We start from the raw sequence: 22,956 nt of genomic DNA on the forward strand, positions 1-22,956 counted from the left end.
TCGCCAAACACTCGAGCTGTACTCAAGAATAGGTCGCACCAGCGTCCTAGATGCGGTCTTCTTTACAGGTGAACCACTGTTTTCAAAAATTCTCCAAATAAACCGAATTCGACCATCAACCTTCCCTATCACAGTTCTCACATGCTCATTCCATCCCATAACACCTTGCAGCGTTAATCACAGATATTTAAAGGACTTGACTGTGTCAAGCAGGTCACTAGTAAAACTATATCCAAACATTACAGGTTTGTTCTTCCTACTCACCTGCACTAACATTTTATCGCATTTAGAGCTAGCTGCCATTCATCACTCCAACTGGAAAATTTGTCTGAGTCGTCTTGTATGTTCCAACAGTCAGTCAACTTCGACATTTTCCCTACACCAAGGCATTATCAACAAACATCCGCAGATTGCTACCCACCCTGTCTGCCAAAACATTTATGTATGTAGAGAACAACAGTGGCCCTATCACACTTCCTTGGGGAGCTCCTGACCATACCCTTGCCTCCAATCAACACACACCGTCGAGGACAACATACTGCGTTCTATTACTTAAGATGTCTTCGAGCCACTCACAGATCTGTGAGCTTATTCCATATGCCCGTACTTCGTTAACAGCCTGCAATGGGGCACCGTGTCAAATGCTTTCCTGAATTCTATAAATATGGAATCTGCCTGATGCCCTTCATCCACAGTCTGTGATATAACATGTGAGAAAAGGGCAAGCTGAATTTCGCACTAGCGATACTTTCTAAAACCTTGCTGGTTCGTGGACATAAGCTATTCAGTCTCATGAAAGTTTATGATATTCTAACTGAAAATATGTTCAAGGTTTCAAGCAGAATTTAGGAATATTGGTCTGTAATTTTGCGGGTCTGTTCTTTTACGCTTCTTGTATATTGGAGTCACCTGCGACTTCTTCCAGTCGCGTGGGACTTCGTGCTGGACGAGAGATTCGCGAGAAATGCAAACTAGGTAAGGGGCCAATACCGTAGAGTACTCGACGCAAAATCGAACTGGGATTCCATCCGGACCTGGTGATTTATTTGCTTTTGGAATCTTTCAGTTGTTTCTCTACACCAGGGATGATTATTACTATGTCGTCCATACAGAAGTCTGTCCAGTGGTCAAATGACAGTATGTTTGTAGGATTCTCCGGTGTGAACTATTTATTGAACGTGAACTTCGACTTTCATTTTGCTTTCTTCACCTGCCACACAAGACTGGTTCATCGATTGGCTGAGTCCACACTCGCACTGAAGATCGTTCGAGACGACCCATGTTATCATCATCTCCCAACATCATCCGATGCCTTGCCTCACACGTTTTAGGGTGACCCATACTCTTCTCGAAGGTTATATATATATGGATCATCTATATTTCGATGTTCTATTCTTGACTTTGCTTCTGCCCCAAAATCTTTTCCAGTCCTTTCCTGGTTGGTTGGGCAACATCTCTTCGCTTGTTTACCATAGGGTGACATTGATTTTAAGCGGTGTTTTGCTGTCAGATCCTGGTGTAGAGGAAGTTTTGAGCTCGACAGTATTGTACTATATTCTCTGAATATTGTCTAATTTCTTCTGGTTTCTGTACAGGTAGCCAATCAACAAGTGTAGGTATAAACGTTCCAGTATTATTCTCAGTGCTTGTCTTAGGTAAGTATGGATTTTTGACACTTATGTACTTCTAGCCCAAATAGGTGCACAGTACTCGGTCACCCAATATACAGTACCAAGGCAGAAGTTCGCATTGCATTTACATCACACCCCCAGTTTGTTCTAGTGAGTTTGGAAATGATGGTATTTCTACATTTCAGTTTTTGTTCTGTATCCATCTCCTATGGGCTTTGTATGTTGTAGGCCGGTCAAGCTTTACTCCAAGGCAGAGAGGGTTACCTTCATGTTTAATGATCTGGTTATTCACTCAGATGTTTAAAGTTATTTTGGCTTCTCTTTTATTAAGGTGTATGTTTACACTGTCTGTCTTGTCTGGTTTGAGTTGAAGATGCAATTTAGTGTAATATAGGCGAAGCTGGTGTAGATCTTCGTTCGGTTTCTGCTCTGTTTTTTCAAATGATTTACTTTGATAAGTTATTGACATATCTACCGCGACTATTAACTTATGGGACGTTGTATTTGTAACATGCGCAGTGTACAAGTTAAATAATAAGGGTGCTAGTACTGAGCCCTGTGGGAGTCTATTATTGGGCGCCATGCATGTGCTTGTCTGGCCATTAAGTGTTGCTCTTATCTTTGTTCCACTTAAAATGTTCTTCACGAGTTTATAAACCTGGTTGCATTGAGTTTTTTCTGTCAGTTTATAAAGTAGGCCATTCCTCCACATAGTGTCGTATGCTGATGTTCTATCCACCAGGACGATGCCCGTTTTCTTCTTATGCTCTTAGCCATTTTCGATAAGAGTTGTAAGAGCAAGGACTTGATCACAGCAATTTCTTTTAGGCCTAAAACCTGCCTGCTTTATCGGTAGGGAAAGTTCTACAACTAATCATCAAAATTCTGTTTCTTCTTTTCAGTGCTCTCGATAAATTCCTTTCCTGACCTATTCTGCGGAGAACCGGTTACCTTACTTGTCCACCTAATTTTCGACATCCTTCTCTAACCTCAATCTCAAACGCTTCCATTATAGTCTTCTCTGGCTTTCCAAAAGTCAATGAAACATAATAACATTACTATGTGAACACTAAAATTGAAGTACTGACGTTTAATATTAATTATTCAAGGAGGCCATTGAAACTTCATATAATCTTGAAAGGTAATCTGGCATAGTGCATGGGGGCTTAATTATAATATAATGCAAATAATTTTAATTTTTTGCTTTAGTAGCTGTCTGTCCGATTACGAAGTGTCGTAAACGCTGGCACTGACTAGTATTTGTACGCAATCTGACTGCATAGAACAACAACAAAGAATGAAATGGAAATTTTCATTAACACAATTAATTAATTAAGTCCCCAGCAACTATAAAACCTACGAAACCAAAGCACAAGTATAACTGTTCTGTGTGTCGAAGTGTGGCTCAATGTACGCATCTGGCACGGTTCTTCTTCAATAACACAAGAAATTTTAAATATCATTTATACTGAATTAATTAAAGAAAATAAAAATACCATAATTACTCAAGAGAACCAGAATTACACTCTAATCCAAGAACACAAGCCAGATGCTTTGTTGACTGAACCTGTAATGACGCATTATTTAAGAAACTGAAATAATGAAAAAAAACACAGAATATTTTACCTTCATATATATTGACGAAAAGCACTCTGATCACTACAATATTTCCATTCGAATAACATCTGCTGTCTAGCCCATCAAACAACTGCATAAAACATGGAACAAGCACTCCTTACTACAACATCTCGACAAGCACTCTCCACCACGACCTCTCGACAGGAACTACTACCACGAGTCCTCAACAAGCACTGCCCACTACGACATATCAATAATCACTGCCAGTGGAGGCGGCGGAACAATACTCTCTAGCGCGATCTCTGGCGCTGTGGCTCAGTGTAGCCACCTTTCATATGCCCTTCCTCCACGGGCTAGAATTTGATGGTATTTTTGCCAGCATTGGTGGTGAAAATACCACCAAATTCGTCAAAAAAATACCGACAAAAATAAAAGATAATATTAATACGTTAATATCATATAACTAGATAAAATTTTGGCTTTGCACTGACCTTTCAATAACCTAATATATAAAATACAGTAAGCAATACAAATTCTTTCATACATGTGACTTTACATAATAGTTTACACAAGTATTATGTGGTTAAACAATTCAATCAATAGCGTCAGCAATGACGAATATGTGCAGGTAAGACTCTCATAACTTTTCACAAACAGTAATACACAAAAAATCAGTTTATACAAATATTCACATAAACTCTTTCCATAGCCCAAGAAACAAGTAGTTGACAGTTCCAGCAGTAGCACCCAGCAATGGTCAACAGGTGCAAAAACCAACAAGTGACATTTTTTCAGTAGAAACAGTCCATCAGTAGCTCCCAGTAATGTTGAGCAGGTGCAGACAGCAACAGGTGACATCTTTTCAGTAGAAACAGTCCATCAGTGGCACCCAGTAATATTGAACAGGTGCAGACACCCACAAGTAACACCATTTCAGTATAAGCAGTTCCATTAGTGGCACCAGCAATGTTGAACAGGTGCAGATATCAACAGGTGACATCTTTTCAGTAGAAGCAATCCATCAGTGGCACCCAGCAATGTTAAACAGGTGCAGACACCAACAAGTGACATCATTTCAGTAGAAGCAGTCCATCAGTGGCACCCAGTAATGTTGAGCAGGTGCAGGCATCAACAAGTAACACCATTTCAGTATAAGCAGTTCCATTAGTGGCACCCAGTAATGTTGAGTAGGTGCAGACACCAATAAGTGACTTCATTTCAGTAGAAGCAGTTCCACCAGTGGCACCCACCAATGTTGAACAGGTGCTACAGCAACAAGTGACACCATTTCAGTATAAGCAGTTCCATTAGTGGCACCAGCAATGTTGAACAGGTGCAGATATCAACAGGTGACATCTTTTCAGTGGAAGCAATCCATCAGTGGCACCCAGCAATGTTGAGCGGGTGCAGACATCAACAGGTGACATCTTTTCAGTAGAAGCAGTCCATCAGTGGCACCCACCAATGTTGAGCAGGTGCAGACATCAACAGGTGACATCTTTTCAGTAGAAGCAGTCCATCAGTGGCACCCAGCAATGTTGAGCAGGTGCAGATAGCAACAAGTGACATCATTTCAGTAGAAGCAGTCCACCAGTGGCACCCAGCAATGTTGAACAGGTGCTGACCGCAGTCCATAATATTCACTTTCACTAATCACACTGTTCATCAGCAGAAATTAAACATGTCCTAGTGGCACGAACCATGTAGAAAAAGTGCAAGTAACAGTCCATAATATTCCCTATCACTAATCAGTCAGTTACTCAAAGTTCATTAGCACAAATTAAACATTTCCAAGTGCCACCCATTATGTTGAACAAGTGCAGGTAACAGTCCATAATATTCACTATCACTAATGAGACAGCTCAGTCATGAACAATAGTTTGAGTGCACACACAATTAACAAAATTATTATCAATGCTCTTACACTAAACATACAAATCATAATAAATGCACAAATGATATCAGGTAGTTGTCATATTAACTATTACAATACCCAAATAGCAGTAAACCTATAATATTTATGGGTGTCAGTGCAAGCCACAACAAACAAGTAAAATAATATTTAGGAGATAGGTTGGGATCACTTCTCTGGGATTATAAAAGGAAAACACACAAAACACACTCACTCATCTTTCATCCACATTAAGTGCTACTGTGTAGTTGAATAGTGTTAACTGTGTAAATGCAATTCTGTCAAAATTTTATGTTCATCATGTGTATCAAGTAGTAGTGGCAGCAATGTATAACAGTCAATAATAGTTAGACAACGTCATAGCCATCATGTCAAGACCAATGTTTGCCAAGCCAGATCAAATTGTACGGTTGCTGAACAACTGTCAGTGAGCCAAGATATGCAAATGCTTCTTCTCTCAAAAAAAAAGTATATACTACTTAGTGATTTGACAAAGTGTATGTGTAGACAATCTTCCTTCTACTTAAGTGTTCTAGTCTGCCATCTTCATCCTCCTTGTTCCATATAGACCAACAAAAAAAATATGCTCCTCACTTACTTCACCTCTTATCCACCAGAACTCCAATAATCATCAGCATCACATAATCTCAATACTTCAATAATACCTCTTTCGTCGATACATATAAACCTTATCATCAATAATACCTCTTCAATACGTCGATACATATAAACCTTATCATCAATATCATTTACCTTACCTCTTGTCCACGAAAATTCCAATAATCATCAACTTCACATAATCTCAATAATACCTCAATAATACCTCTTCAATACGTCGATACATATAAACCTCAGCACCAATATCATTTCACTTCCATAACAACTCTTTCCTCCAGTCAGTCTCCTCGAACAAGTACAGACAAAATCCTAGTGCAAACCTCAATTCATCATCCCATACAATCCGAAGACACAGTGTCCACACACAACCTCTGTGTAATCCATCTGACCCAAATCTTCTACTCATTATAAATTATAAGATACATTTTGGTTCCTTGTCCATCATTAAATAAAAGAAATGCATACGTGACCTCTAACAGACTTAGTTCGAATAACTCTCAGTAATTAAGTACGATTACGAAGTGTTAAGGATCGTGATATTTCAGTGTGTACACCACTTCAAAAATTATGGCAAACAGAAGCAAACATGTGGAGTATTTCTTGTGTCAAGTGTCACTTCCTATTTCACTTGCTCACGAAGAATGCAGTGTAATAACTGTCAATGGTCTAAACCTAATGTTGGTGTGTCATGTCGTTAGCTTCCTTCCTAGTAACATAAATGTATACAGCTTCCATAAAACCTCCAGCTCATGTGACTTCTATGAAGTTTCTTGTACTAATGTCGTACGTAGAATTATAGCAGTTCATTTTCTTATCTTAAAAATATAAGGCACTGAGCGCAAGCAAAACATGTAATAGCGAGTAAATATACCAGTAGAGAACAGAATGTCAACAAAAGGATGCAGCACAATTCCTACAACGAGGCTCTGCCAAGCAAACAATCTATAATTAATACCACAGTGTAACCTAAACTCTATGTTTGTACTCCGCATCTCAGCATTTCTATATACGAAATTAAAGAGTAGTTATGACAACAAAACAGAAATGTGTAAATATGCAATCCATACGCAAAGCAGCAAATACATATCTTACATAATAAACAGGTCATTAGCATCATATCAGCATGAGCAAATAAATGTTCGTGTGTCATCTTAATAAGTAAACATGAAGGCGCAAGCAGATAAATCACAAAGTATAACTTACATACATAACCACAGTCAGCACAATTAATCAGTTGACAATTACAATTTAAATAAATAAGCACAGCAGGCACATAATAGAAAAATATGACATCAGTGAAAAAGCAGTGCAGCCAAGCGATGCATAATATACACAAGTAACAACCCTATTCATTAATCAATCATTGTCAAAATCAGCAAATGTACACAAGCACGTCGCTTCACAAGTAAATTCATAGAACATGAAGTTAGCACAAAGTATGAATCACGTAATCGCGAGCAGCAAATTACATCTAAAGTACGTACCTAAGTGAAAATATGTTACCTAAAAAAATAAACTCAATTAATCGTTACCTTTTTGGTTTTTTACTTCTTTTTTTCGAAATTACATTCTTCCTGAAATTTTCTCCATAGCAAGTCGTCTTAACGTCGGACACGCACAGAATTTACCTGAAGTTCTTAAATATTTTATACAACCGTATCCTGAAAAATACTGAACGTTAATAACATAATTCATCAAGTCACTATAGCTTTATACTGAATTTATGCGGAGAAATTAGACTGTGTATTTGTTTACGGCTGTCAGTGCATTCGCACTGAGCGCTCGATCAGCTGTAGGCGCGTGACGTGGGAAGTGATTGTTTGCGGTCAACGACTGCCTTGTGCAGCGCGCAGACTTCACTGTTGCTTTGAGTATCTGCCGCCGCCGGAACACGGCGGGGTATCCTTGCATTCTCCGCATGTTTACGTATAACTGTTGGTTTCTCAAAAGTATGTCATTCCACAAAAATTTTTACGTTAGATATGTGATGTATTCCCTTAGAGCGCCGAGATTTAAGAGTTTCTACTTCAATAGTGTTATCATGAATAATTTTGCGAACTCTATATGGACCGTTATAAAGCAGAAAAAATTTGCGACATAAGCCTTTTCCTTTATGAGACAAACGATGAGACTTAATTAGCACCTTTTGACCAACTGACAAAATTTTTAAACGACCAGGACGTTTAGCTGATTTCTCTCTTCTAGCAGCCGCAGATGCAATATTTTGCAGAGCCAGGTTGACAACTTCAGAATGCCGCAGTTTCCGTGAAGGCGGAAAAGGAACGATTTCAGAAATGCGATTTGTTGGTACTTTATTTTTTAATATCAATAGAGGCGGTAAAGAAGTTGAGTCATTAGGAAGTTCATTCAGAATGTTTTGAAAAATATGAAGATACTGATCCCAAGTTCTGTGATTCTGATGACAATAAAGACGGCACAATTTATTGATTTCCTTCATCCATCTCTCTGAAGCATTAGATTGAGGGTGAAAAAGTGAAATAAAAATTGGTTTAATCTTACGACGCCGTAGAGTACGAAGCCAAATTTTAGAGCGAAACTGTGATCCATTATCTGATATAACCTTATCAACATGACCAACTTTTTTAAGAAAATGTTTGATGAAAGCGTTAGATACTGAACGAGCTGTTGCCTTGCGTAAAGGTGTAAAACACACATATTTTGATGTCAATTCCACTGCTACGAAAATGTACGCAAAACCATTAGTAGAACGAACCACTGGACCGAACAAATCGACTGCAGCCATCTCCTTTAATTTCGCTGGAATGATAGGAAACAACGGTGCTCTGTGAGAAATCCTTGGCGGCTTAGCCTTTTGACATAATTTGCATTTGTCAAGAACAGATCGAATACGTTTTTCCATATTACTGAAGTAGCAATTTTCTCGTAATTTATGAAAGCATTTTCTGGGACCAAAGTGCGCATAACTGAAATGTGTAAATGAGGTGTGGCCAAATCATCCAATCTAACAAAGCGTCTAAGAAAATTACGGACACCAAGGAAACTACGAACATCACGTTTTGTGGAAGGAACAGCATAATTACGAATAGCGTCTAGCTTCTCTGGATCGGGAAGAATACCTTCTGTAGAAATAATGTGACCGAGAAATTTCACCTGAGAACGACCAAATTCAGATTTTTCCAAGTTCACAGTAATGCCAACTCTTGCAAAGATACGTAATAATGAATCCAAAATTTTGTTATGCTCACTCCAAGTATGTTTAGCAATAAGAATGTCGTCAACATATGAAGTAATATTGTCACGAAGATAAACAGGTAAAATTTTGTTTAAATTACGAATTAACGCTGCAGAAAATATAGTAAGTCGAAATGGTCAACATATGAAGTAATATTGTCACGAAGATAAACAGGTAAAATTTCGTTTAAACTACGAATGAATGCTGCAGAAAATATAGTAAGTCCAAACGGTAATTTCCAAAGTCACTTTTGGGTAAAACAGTCAAATCCGGTTAATCTTTACCTACTGTCTAGATAGATTGATAGTAGAAGAGTTGTTTTTATAGATGCAAAGAATAGTGAAAGAGTAGGCAGCGGTGCAGAAAACTAAAAGGGAAATAGCACCACTACAGCTCGGGGCCCTGTGAACGCTACGGCACATATTCACTTAGTATAGTGAATCCCCTGAGGACTTTAATAGCTGCACATAAATTTCAGTTTGTGACTTAGTGGCAAATTCGGCGGAAGTGCGTACGTAAATTGATCTATCCATGCACATGGATGTATGTCATTCTTAGAATTGCGAAAGATCTTAAATTTCCGAACTGTCAAAAAGTGTTTATAGTCAAGGTTTTCGCCTCGTGGCGACAAAGACCTACCGCGTCTGTCCCAGTCAGAATGTCGATTATTGTCAAGTTCACGCGCCTGGCCCTCTCTTGTTGCGTCTCGTAAATGAAATAAATTACATTCTGAAACCCCTCTGCTATCTGTGATTCTAAATTTCTTCTACTGTCCTTTCCTACAATTTCGCCTTCGATTTGTTTGACTTGCATTCGTAATGCCTCAAATTCCTTTTTAACGCGTTCATTAAATTTTGCCGGATTTTCAACATGCTTATTTATGCTCTGGTACTCTTCTGTTTCTGCAAATAGTAATGAAGCTGTATCATCCGAATCTCTGTCCCCATTGAAGCTAAGACTTATCGATTTATCTGAAATCTCCTCAACTCTTCCCGATGAGTCACCTAATTGTTCTTTCTGATTATTTACGTCTTCCGTAAGTGTCGCGACTCGGTTTTCGGTATTGTCACATTTAGCAGTTAACTGTTCACACTGTTGCGTTAAGTTATTTATTCTGCCATTTGGTACGGATTCCTCGATTTTCTCAAATATTTCTTCCTTATCGTGTGTGCGTTGTAAATTTATCTCTGAAAATTTTTTACTATCTTTCTTCCTGTTCTCTATCTTGTTCCCTTTGTCTAATCTATTATTGTGAGCATTCAAAATCGGTTGTACTTCCTCTCTAATTTCTTTCTTTAATTCATCCTTCATGTTTTTAAAACATGTCCCTATTCGCGAATCTAACCGTGTTTCGTCATTCTGACTATCCATCATTTTTGCCTTTTTCATCGATCGCGTAATCATTTACAAAACGTACAAAACTGGTCTCTGTATGAAAATTACACACAATGCACTATATTTCCAACAGTACCATTCACACGAAATGTTTCCCTCAAACACAATTAATCGAACAATTGAAATAATTGCACTAAATTGTCAAACCCGTAGAAAGACAACAAAATTAAATTCTGAAAAAAATACCATTAGAAGAATGACAATTGCCAAATCTACACATGCAAAATAGACTACAATTACTAAACTACAAATTACTACAACAATACTACTATCTCCTATTTTTACAATCAGAAGAATTCCAAGGGACGATCCTGGCAGGGTCGCCACGTGCATGGGGGCTTAATTATAATATAATGCAAATAATTTTAATTTTTTGCTTTAGTAGCTGTCTGTCCGATTACGAAGTGTCGTAAACGGTTGGCACTGACTAGTATTTGTACGCAATCTGACTGCATAGAACAACAACAAAGAATGAAATGGAAATTTTCATTAACACAATTAATTAATTAAGTCCCCAGCAACTATAAAACCTACGAAACCAAAGCACAAGTATAACTGTTCTGTGTGTCGAAGTGTGGCTCAACGTACGCATCTGGCACGGTTCTTCTTCAATAACACAAGAAATTTTAAATATCATTTATACTGAATTAATTAAAGAAAATAAAAATACCATAATTACTCAAGAGAACCAGAATTACACTCTAATCCAAGAACACAAGCCAGATGCTTTGTTGACTGAACCTGTAATGACGCATTATTTAAGAAACTGAAATAATGAAAAAAAAACACAGAATATTTTACCTTCATATATATTGACGAAAAGCACTCTGATCACTACAATATTTCCATTCGAATAACATCTGCTGTCTAGCCCATCAAACAACTGCATAAAACATGGAACAAGCACTCCTTACTACAACATCTCGACAAGCACTCTCCACCACGACCTCTCGACAGGAACTACTACCACGAGTCCTCGACAAGCACTGCCCACTACGACATATCAATAATCACTGCCAGTGGAGGCGGCGGAACAATACTCTCTAGCGCGATCTCTGGCGGTGTGGCTCAGTGTAGCCACCTTTCAATAGTTGCGCACGAGAAGTCATGTGCACACGTAGCCATCAAGAGAGGTAAAAGGAAGTAGACATACGCACGTGATATAAGTTTCCCTCTGTGCCTCACATTGCTACGATTTTCTACCACGCCTACCAATCAAGTGCCATGGTAGAAATGACGCACGAAACTAACAACGTTTCGTGAAAACGCATTCTAGGGCGTTCACCTTTAAGTGTGGCAGACAGAAGATTTTCAGTAGCACACGTAGAACGGGCAGTTACCATTCCACAAGTGCTACGTCGTTGATGCTGTGTGCAGTGGAAAATGAAATTTAGTAACGGAGTCGTTCCTCATTAGTGTCGTTTTCAGACTTCCATGCCTCAGTCTCTGAAAACGGAGCCGTTATTGGATCGTTTTGTTGTCCATCTGACTGTCTGCCTTTCTGTCAGGCTGTTAAGAGCCCTTTTTCTCAGGAACGAGTAGACGTATGAAGTTCAAAGGTATATGGACGCTTGTTGGTGAAAATTTGTAAGCTTGTAAGTCAATTCTGTTACGGCTCAAAGTCAGCGTCGGCATGCCGGTCGGGACCGACAGGGAAGAGAAGGCTGTGAGAAGAAGTCAGCCAATCGCACGCTGACCGACCTCCCTTCCAGGACGACAACGCGACACCAGAGGCCCCTAGGTGAAGAGGACATAAGCACCGCGCCTCACTTGGTGGCGGGGCATTTCGTTAGCAGCTTCGACGTTAGGCACCTGGATATCAGTGTCAACATTAGCGAATTCGTTAGGAACCTCTATGTACCACAGACTTGTGTTTGTCTACTCTGAAGAAGACCGATTATTTTGTATGTCGCCCTTTGCTTACGACACATTTATCAAAGTTAAGTATTTTTAATTTTCTTATTGTAATAAACCTCATTAATACGAGTTGTTTGATTGTTTGTCTGACGAACCGAGTATGCACGATTCCTAGACACAACAAATTCAATCAAAAGATGCGGCCATTTGTGTTACATATTTTTATAATAGAAAACTCTCTCATCAAAACTTATAGGGTGCTTTCCGTTGACCCAGAATCATGAAAATCGGCAAGAAGTAATCTTTCACATACATGTAAAGGAAAAATTCCGAACTATCTTAATTCCTAATTATATAACACGAAAAAATATTTTTTGTCATATTTTTAACCGCCTCTCTGTCTGTCCGACGATTACGATCGTTTTTCTCTGGAATAGATTGTCGAGTTAAGTTCAAATTTATATCATGTACTGAGGACTATGGTCCCTTGGCGGTGGAAAAATTTTGAGCTTCTAAGACAATTCAATCATAGATACGATCATTCATTTGACGTATTTTGACACCCGAAAACTCACACATCAAAACCTATAGGGTACTTCCGACTGACATAAATTCATGAAATTTCGCAAGAAACAAGTTTTCACGGCACACGTCGTTTCCCGGAATGGGTAAACTGTCTATATACATGATTAACGTGAGAGTTGGCAATACTCTCTTAGGATTTAAAGGTTGACTACAGCGTGCATACACAAGCTCTGGAATCTAAGATATTGTTGTCGCGCTTCGCAGCGCACGGATTAAGTAGTGGCAGTTTGGAAGCCAGTGTAGGAGCCCGCCTGCTGTGGTGCGCACGTGTGTTGGGCGAGCGGTCGTCGCCGAGCTGCCGTACTGCCGTGTCCGCCAGCAGCGACGCAGGGTTTGGTAGTGAGTCGATATTTTTTATAATTTGCATCGCGCTTATCAATTTAAAGAAAAGGGTTTGCGTATGTGCGTAGCATGGTGATTTTGATAATGATAGGAGTTGAGTTCTTAAGGGAAACCATTGTTAGGCGAATAGATTAAGTATTGATTTTTGTCATTGATTTCTTTTGTGATTGTCAGGGAATTGTTTCACTATGTATTTAATTGAGAAGTATTTCAGTCTTTCTCAAGAGTTTGATTAATTTGTAATGCCACTGGAGGCAGATTTACATACAAAGCGATTGCTCAAGGAACTTCTAGTGTTTTGTTAATTGAATGAGAAAGAATCGCTTTCAGAATATTTTTTAAAAAAGGAATTACTTGTTTGGGTTAACATTTATCGAGTTTAGATTTGACCAAACCCTTTCTCTTGAATTATATGTAGTTGTAGTAAGCAGCAGCAGCAACAGCAGGAGCCGCCATACAGAACAAGCATTGCACTCAGCATGAATAATAGGTTTTTTATTTTTTTGTTAAATAATGGAATGCAGCAGATCAAGCAGTGGCAGCAGAAAGACCAAGTAAGTTATCTGTTGCGCACAGGACCAATAAAAAAATAGAGTTTAGGCGATCTCTGTAATAGTAAAGTTAACAAGGGTACAAGCACAAGATTTTCAGTGGAAAACATGAGATAAGAAGATAGAGCTCGCGACTTTTACCTGGCGACCCTGCCATGATCCTTTCTTTTTTTTTTTTTTGTGGATGAGTTGTAGTTAGATATGCTTCGTCTTTCTACTGCCAACTGCAAGCTTACGCAACAGTAATCATTAGTGGTGGCATAGCATTTTGATCGCTTGTGCACTGCTTTGTATTAACACAAAATTTTACTTCAGCAGTTTTGTCTTTGAATTTGTTGGTGTATTGTGTAATAGTTAATTGAACAGTGGTATTTTTAGGATAGCGGTGTATTTTAGTGACATGTTTTCATTCGTATTGCGACAATGATGACGCGAGTACAAAAGAAAATGGAAAAGAATGCAGATGCTACTGCAAACGTGAACGTAGATACGGTTCCGAACATGAATGTAGAAGCGGTTTCAAACGCAGTTTCCGAAAATTCGGAACAGAGAGTAGAAAATTCTTTTGAGAGTATTGAGATTGGGGGAATTTTCGTACAATACTGCGGAGAATCGGAATGTAGGCGACCATTTGCCAACAATGCGTGATGAACAACTGTCTGCTACACGCAACTTAGGACATGACAATACAGTGACGCAAACCGAACTCATTATGAGAAATTCCAGCGTTGCTTCCGCCTCAAAAGTGCAGAGTAATTTTGTTTTCCCCGCTTTCGGTGGATATTCAGGCCTCGTTGGCACTCCGATAGAGCGGAGTAATTTTGCCTTTACTTCTGTTAGTGGAAATGCAGGTACTGCTTCTGCTTTAACAGAGAAGAGTAACGTTGTACTCCCTGCCCCAGTAATGATGTTTTACAATTATTACTGAGTAAACCCACTGAACTTAACAACAATAATGCAAAGAATTTCAAATCGCTTCAGAACGAAATTAACGAGAATCTCACATTGTTTCGGGGTAGGGTGAATGACAAGTTAAATCGTAAATTTTAAGAAATGACCAGTCAGTTGAAAAGTCAGGTACGTGAAGAATTCAAATCAGATCTTAATAATCTTGTATCCCGACTTGATCACGTACAAAATGTTGATATTGTTGAAGTGAAACGACAGACGTCACAACAAGAACTGCAAATAGAGGAATTAGCGAAAAATGTCGAGTCATTGCAATTACAGACCACCACTGAAGTTCCAAAGATAGAAACTCAATTAACGACAGTAGCTAAACAGGTAGATGAATTATCCATGAAAGTGACAGAACTGAGTAGCGGGTTAGATACGAGGTGAGATGACACTCAGCTGGTACCGATCGCGGATACCAAAGAATTTCAGTCTGTGCAACGTTTTAAACAAGGGCAGATGACAATAAGAAAAAGAAACGTTACGTGAAAAATATACAGGAACAGCTTGCCAGCATCGAAGAAAAGATCGATCGCAGCAATGACACTGTTAGATCCGATAATTACCAAATTGGTAACGACAATGAGCGCGTTCATTATGGAAATGCTGACCACTTTTCTCGTGAATATGACACGTTTGCGGGACGTTGTGAAGGAAACGTGAGTCATGCTGTAAAAGAAAACTCATTCGCTAAGAAAAATGACGAGTTTGACTATAAGCATTTTCTCACAGTTAGGAAATTTAAAATTTTTCGGAATGCTAGTCACGAAATCCACCCTCGAGAGTGATTACAACAATTTGATTATTCTTTACCACCAACATGGCCAATTGGCCACAAACTGGAATTCATTTGCAGTTATCTTGAAGGAGAACCTTCAACAAGAATGCGCTCAATAGTACGTGAATGTCACACATATGGTGACTTTTATCACGCATTCTTATCTGCTTACTGGTCAGAGACTACACAAGATCGTGTAAAACATTACATCATTATGATGCAAAGTTATGAGCAGTCGAAATTTTCAACTCCAGTGCAATATTTTGAAAACATGATGCGCATGAACAGACATTTAACGAATCCGTACAATCAGTCGGAGTTAATTCGTATCTGTGTGACAAAACTGCCGATCAGATTACGCCACATAATTTTGGCAGGTAGGTGCAAAGATGACTTAAAGGCATTCCAAGCTGTTTTGCAAGAATTAGAATTTGACAACTATGAAAACACACAAAGAGATAATAGTAATCAGTATTGGGAAAATAATAATCCGCGGCGTCACCGTAAACGCGTATGGAACTCGGACGAAGAAGGGCGGAAGAAGATAGGCGCGATATGCGGCATCAACCGTATAACACAGATCATAGACGCCAGAGAAATGATTTTTATGTTCATAGGAACTCTCAATACAGTAATAGAGATCGCGGACCGCGAGAGCAAAGGCGTTATGGAAACGAGAATTATTTTAGAAGGAATGGTCGCGGTAGAGACAACCGAAATTGGCGCGGACACTCAAATTACAATTCGGAACGCGGTGCTCATGCAGAATACAGAGCATCGAGCCCACGTGATAATTATGGTCATAACAATTATGAGAACCAAAACAGTTATGATGAGGGGACAAATCAAAATTGGCAGGATCGCAGAAATTTCAATTTAGAGCGTGGCGACAATGTAGAGATCAGACCACCCAACCCAAGCAATAATTCATGGCAACGCGAGCCGGCACAACAATGACTAGCAACAAGGACTACAAACGAACCGTTTGTAGCGGCGGAAAGCCTACACACAAATTATGCTGTTCATTGCATTTGACAGGTCCTGCAATTCTTCCTGACATTCAGAGATTGCAACAATGCCATCAACGAATCTTATCGTTATATCCCATCACTCCGCAGTTGACTCCCAATCTCGAACCATCTCTAAACGGGCCAAAGAGTACATATCTGTCTCATATTCTTTGTAATCCGAACACTTTCTTCTTGGCCTTCCACTATTATTTTTCTCTCTTAGTTCTTGTATGTATGTGTATGACCCGTCTTTCCCTGTAGCTTACACTTCTTTTCCTTAGAATTTTGAACATCTGACGTCATTTTAAATTTTCGAACCCTTTTGGGGTCGTGCTTCCATTATCAAGCACAACGTCGGAATGGCCCCCCTAGTGTCTTTATCTTTCCGAAAGCCAAACTGATCGTCATCTAAAGTTATCCCCGTGTTGTTTCAATCCGTCTGCACATAATTTTTGTCGGTAACTTGCGTGCAGAAGCTGTTAAGCTGGCTGTAACAGTTCTCCTATTTGTCTATCCTTGAAATTATCATGAGAGTCTTGATGACGTTTTTCTGCTACGTTTGTTGGTACGATTGCTACATCCCCCAATGAATTTGGAAATTCCCAAGGAATTACTAGCACTCTCAATAACTGAAATGCTTTGGAAAGTATGAAAGATGGCCATGTAAAGAGAATACTGGCTTGTCTACCTGATCGAACGATCCCTACATGGGTTTTCTGTGGTAGTGTCCTATCATTCCTGACAAATGAACTGATAGTTGCTGCTAGAAATCCATGATCTGTAACTACCCACTTTCTTGCCTGTTATTTCTTGCGAACTGTAATACTTCCTCATAAACTTTATTTTCTACATTCATAATAATTTTCATCTTGATGTTTTGTGTTTCCATATTTTATTACTTCGTTTTCTTTTCTTTCAATAATCTCTGTGTACGTTATGAGAGAATCCATTGTATTAATCACTGACGTATACATCTAATTGAATGCACACCAAATAAACAATGGTATTACAGACTAATCGATCTACTCTCTTCGCATTACTTCGGCACACGACATTGGGTTGGAATTTACTATGGTACAGAGTTGAACGCACAACATTAGGTATTGAATGTCCGATTCATCTGATAAGTACCGCCGTGCCAAACTTAAATTCGATCTCTCATTTTCATTAGGGTTGTGTAAGATAGTAAATGAGACAGGCCTGAAATCTGACGAACAGAACAGAGCACACTGTATGCGAAACGGTGAGGAGGGGGGGAGAGGAGGGGGGGGGTTGGTTGGTGTGTTCATAAGGGGCAATCAAATGTAACGAGGCAGATAGAAAAAAGTAACTAAACAGTTTATTATTTTAAAAGCAATCACCATAAGTGTTAAAATTGTGAGACAAGACGTTCAGTGCTTTCATGTAAAAGTATTTGCGGTTGCCTACGGAACAATGGTGGTACCCAGATTTGCACCACCAAAGCAAATCGACGGCAATGAATGTTTTTCTTCAGAGCTCCAAGTACACTATCTGAGTGCAACAGAGCTAATAGTTCTGTCTCACTCTCTCTCTCCCTATCTTTCTTCTCTCCAGTTATGCTTTCATCGGTGAACTTCTCCACTATATGTTCCTGAAAAGAAACCCGTCATGTATTGTCAGTACTTTTTACTTTCAATTGGCTGCTGCCTTTTAGAAACGGGAATAACAAAGAAAAGGGATAGATCTTCGTGAAGTAAATTAAATGCAACATATCGTGATAAAATTATAGTTCTCCTTCTTGTTAGACCTACAGCTTTATTCTTCAGGGCCAAAAAGTTATAACGCTTTTTCCCGTCCTACTAAGACAAATAATCCCTAAAGTGGAAAAAAATTTAAAGGGAAAGAAAGTGTACCATTAACGTTCTCTTGTAGAGCTGGGTTCTCTCATCTTTTTGTTATATATTTAGTGCAGTTGATTTAAACATTTTAAGAATAGAAACTGTAAAAGTTAACTGAATCTTCTAGCGTAACAATAAATTGCGTTTATCACTTTTAGTGTTTTTAGGCAGTTAAACTAAAATGTCTTTTGTGCTCAGGTGATTTTCATGTAAGTGTTAAAGAATTTTAGAAATTAGTTGAAACAAGGTTTCTGCAGAATTTTAGGACTGCCATCTTTGTTCTTGGTTCTACACGTCTGCGTATATACATGGATCATATTTTGCACTTAGTTTCGTATTTTTCAGCATTTTCCATCTTTCTTTCCCTCAGTGGTAATGGAATTTTTGTGCGTTGCTGCAGTAAGTTTAGCGCTTCTTTCCGTTACATATGTTTTCACAATGTATATGTCATTCTGCGACAGATCATCATTACTTACTATTCTTATCTTGAAGTTCGGCTTCATTTGGTGGATGTGATGGGTCATCTGCCCAGAATACAACGTTTTGCTCCGCAGCCTTTTTATGCAGCTCATGGAATTCTCTGTGATGCAAGGCAGAGACTAGCGTGATTTCATTGTCTTTCTTTTGTCTTTTATGTTTCTTCACTATCGCAACTGGAGTTGAGATTTCAATTCTCAGCTTCTTCCTTGCTTTTCGTGTCTGTTGTGAACAAAGTACTGTTGTGGTCTGTGTGCTTTCATTGGTCATGATTGGTAATCACATTTGTTTCCTGCTTATTCAGAATAGATATTTACACTGTTTTTCAGTTGTTATTTGCTTTCGTTAACGCTTGTTGGTATCTTCACATGCTCTTCTACTTCCATAGGTCCCTTATGGTGTTCCTTACACGTGTACTATCAGTAACGCCGACGTAATCCTCGTCTATTTTCTTTTACCAGCAGTTTCATCGCCCTTAATTTTGTTCACGTGTTATTCTCCGGTATTTTCTGTAATCATATCATTCATATTTTTCCGATTTCCAGGCTCCGATTTGTCCATGGAGGGGTCAGCACGCCCTAATACACCGACCAGCCAGAACTTACCTGATAGTCGGTATGTCCAGCTTTGGCACGGATAACAGCCACGGCGCGTCGTTGCATGGAAGCAATGAGGAGTTGATAGGTCGCTGGAGGGAGCTGACGCCACATCCGCTCACACAAGTCAACTAATTCCTGTAAATAACTGTATCTGTGATGCTGAACTCCATCTTGAGTGGAAGTATCCAGTAGTGTTTGGCTAGTGTTGTTATGTAACATTTGTAATTCGTTAGCATTGTTGTCTCTCTCTCTCTCTGTGTGTGTGTGTGTGTTTGGTGTGGTTATCATGTGCGTTCAAATACAAAATAAAATGGACAGATCCACGATTCAGGACCCAAACACAAGGAAGAATGCCGAAAAAGGATCTGGAAGTGAACTGAAAAACGGTTGTGGCAGTCTGGCAGTGGGGAACGGTTCGTGCTTGACAATGAGCGCTGTGATTGGCGGAAATATCACTGTCCAGGCGTTGCTCTACGGTCATGGTTGTGATCCAAGCATGACACCAAGATATGAAACCAGCTGGTTTAGTGATCTGTCGTCTTATAAGTCACTGGATAATAACCTTTTTGGGACTGCTGGTGAATCAGCTGTTAGCCACCTGTCAAGCTTTGCCACAGAGAGAATGGAAGTTTAATATATCATAAATGATGCTTGAAATTCATCGATTAATTTCGTCGTCTTTCCTAGAAATAAAGTTCATTGAAATACGTTACCAACTACGAGGTTCAAAATCGCACACCATTAACGAACGTTTTGAAACGTACTGTCATTCTGAGTGTTTCTTTCTTTCTTTCTTTTGAAAGCGCCTTGTCCCGCATCTTTGAGGAGGGTCGGCATGGTTAAGTCGGATTTGGAATGGTGAATGTTAAGGGGTGGCTGGATGCCCTACCTGCCACCACCCCATACCTCCCAGGATGACATGAGTGTAGCCCAGCTGTCTGCACCTAGTGTAAACTATGAAATAGGGCGAACGTGTTTCAAATGTCCGCGAGATGGGTAACTGAGGCGGAATGTGGGGACCAGGCCAGTATTCACCTAGAGGGATGTGGAAAACCACCTGAAAACCACATCCAGGCTAGCTGGCACACCAGTCCTCGTCGTTAATCCGCCAGGCTGCTTCGAACCGGGGCCAGCGCCCTACCCGAGTCCAGGAAGCAGCGCACTAGCGCTCACAGCTAGCCTCGCGGGTCGTACTGTTATTCTGAAAGTTTCATTGCAAAATATCCTAGGTATAAAAAATAAAACACAGATACACAATTTAATAAGAAACTGTTTATTCCATAAAATATTTCCTATTACACAGCTGTACCACAGCATTACCGATCCCTCATCAATAAGTCTGTAATAGAAATACTGAACGTGAGACAATCGTTGGCAGAGGGATACAGGATCTCACTTTACCTTAGAACGGTTGGCCAGTTGGCATCACAATTATATCGTGCACCTGCAACAAGAATTGAGACATTATGGGTAAGAGCTTGCAAATAATTGAGCTACATAAGTGTATTTTAAGATACTGTTTTTTTGGGTAGAGGGAACGCCTCACTCCCAATAACATTAGATATGAATATAATTAAGACACGAGTAGAAACATTTTGCAATATAACCTCAACTTTTTAAAATAACTTCCTTTACATTCAATTCATTCGTTTATCATTGGAATCCGTGTCAAAAACAATTTCTTGCTGCAGGTATTTCCTGGTAGTAAGGCGTACTCCGTATCTCACGATCGTATTAGCCCTTCGTCCATAGAAAACTATTTAAGTTCCAAATAAGTCATTGTTTAAACAAGACTTAAGCAGTAATGCTGTATGATACAGGGTGATTGCCCAAGAATTTTGGAAGCCTGCTTAAGATATACAGAAAAGACAAATACTTGAGTGGTACCTCCGACCACTGGAGTGATGAGAAACCAGCTGCCGGGACTTTCTATTGAATAGACAACTTTTAGCATACCCTGTGGGTGTTGGCTATCTCTTTTTGGCACTCCAAAATTTTCCATTTGATGGACGTTTATCTTCCCTGCTCAAACTGGGACTACTTACGAATTCCGCTGTAACGATCAGCAGTTCCGTCATTCAGAGCACAGTGAAATCAATTTCTGGTTTTCCGCTATGTAATGATACGCGCAGTAGAGCCCACCCTCCATAAACTTGCATTAAACGACTCATTGGCTGTCGGTGCACTCAAGGCGTTGCATCATTCGAAAAGAGGCAATGTAGTGACTCACTAGATTAGACTATAGACATCCAGTGAGTTACGATCCAATTGGTCTCATGTTTCGTCCGTTAAAGACGTGCAGATGTATGTGACACTGTGAGAATGTCCTTTTCTGAGGTAACCGACTGCAAGCGTACACTAATGTTAGGAACAGAACACCTTGAACGACTAGAGATAGGACGTTCATATTCACAAGATATGTACATTAGTGTCTTCTGCAAAAATGATTAGAATTTGAACCATGTCGGCCAGCGTGTTCAAGGTCAACATCGATATCGCGGCTCAACACCACCTACCGGTAAAATGTGCCGGCGGCTCTCGCTGTTGCTATAAAGCGAAGGTGGTGGATCAGTGTGACTTGAGCAGACGTCCAGGATACCTCGCTGACGTATGCCCGAACCGTACCGTCAAATCAGTGAGTTTGAAAAAAGATGCATTATTGCCATGAGAGCATATGATGCGTCCATCCGCGAAACTGCTGCTCGTGTGAGATGAATTGTTTTGGCAGTGCAGTGGATGTGTGCAGGTGAATAATTTACGGCTCAAATGGCTCTGAGCACTATGGGACTTAACATCTGAGGTCATCAGTCCCCTAGACTTAGAACTAGTTAAACCTAACTAACCTAAGGACATCACACACATCGATTTCCGAGGCAGGATTCGAACCTGCGACAGTAGCAGCAGCGCGGTTCCGGGCTGAAGCGCCGAGAACCGCTAATGATTCACGGAGGGCCGTAGAACACGACGAGATGGGTGAAGTCGCACCACCCCACGAGAAGATCGACACCCCGTCCGAATGGCATTGCAGATCAGATCTGCGTCGTCTTCGACTCTTGGCGCAACAATGGAACGCGATGACAAAGCGTTACCGTTTGTTACGGCAAGGGTTAAGTGCGCGTCGTCCTCGGTCTATCTTTGACTAATGTGCAGAAACATACTAGACGGCAGTGGTGTGTGGAAAGACGTCACTGGTACCGGAATTGCATCACAGTGTTTTCAGACGAACCCAGGTTGTGTTTGTTTGAAAATGTTGGCCGCATTTTGGTTCGCAGCAGACAGGGGGAGCGGCATCACAGTGAACGCGTTCGCACAAGTCTTACAGCGCCAACTCAAGGCCTTATGGTGTGGGGTGCTATCGGGTAAAACCACAAACCACAACTGGTGCGAGTTCAGGGCACTGTCACCCGTGTGACCTAAGTGAATGGGCCGGCCGCGGTGGTCTCGCGGTTCTAGGCGCGCAGTCCGGAACCGTGCGACTGCTACGGTCGCAGGTTCGAATCCTGCCTCGGGCATGGCTGTGTGTGATGTCCTTAGGTTAGTTAGGTTTAAGTAGTTCTAAGTTCTAGGGGACTGATGACCACAGCAGTCGAGTCCCA

The 22,956-nt window shown here is 40.0% G+C and overlaps 2 protein-coding genes across 2 annotated transcripts in view; both read right to left on the reverse strand.

Moving 5' to 3' along the window:
• Nucleotides 1–22,956, reverse strand: part of LOC126237454 (dehydrogenase/reductase SDR family member 11-like) — a 421,354-nt gene that overhangs the window by 330,343 nt on the left and 68,055 nt on the right. The window lies entirely within an intron of this gene.
• Nucleotides 20,613–22,956, reverse strand: part of LOC126237456 (dehydrogenase/reductase SDR family member 11-like) — a 262,806-nt gene continuing 260,462 nt past the window's right edge. The window contains exon 6 of the mRNA XM_049947589.1: nucleotides 20,613–20,804. Coding sequence (XP_049803546.1) covers nucleotides 20,763–20,804 — 42 coding nt within the window. The 3' untranslated portion in view covers nucleotides 20,613–20,762. The remainder of the gene's footprint in view (nucleotides 20,805–22,956) is intronic.

The sequence above is a fragment of the Schistocerca nitens genome, chromosome 2 (assembly GCF_023898315.1).
Source record: "Schistocerca nitens isolate TAMUIC-IGC-003100 chromosome 2, iqSchNite1.1, whole genome shotgun sequence".
Classification (NCBI taxonomy): Eukaryota; Metazoa; Arthropoda; class Insecta; order Orthoptera; family Acrididae; genus Schistocerca; species Schistocerca nitens.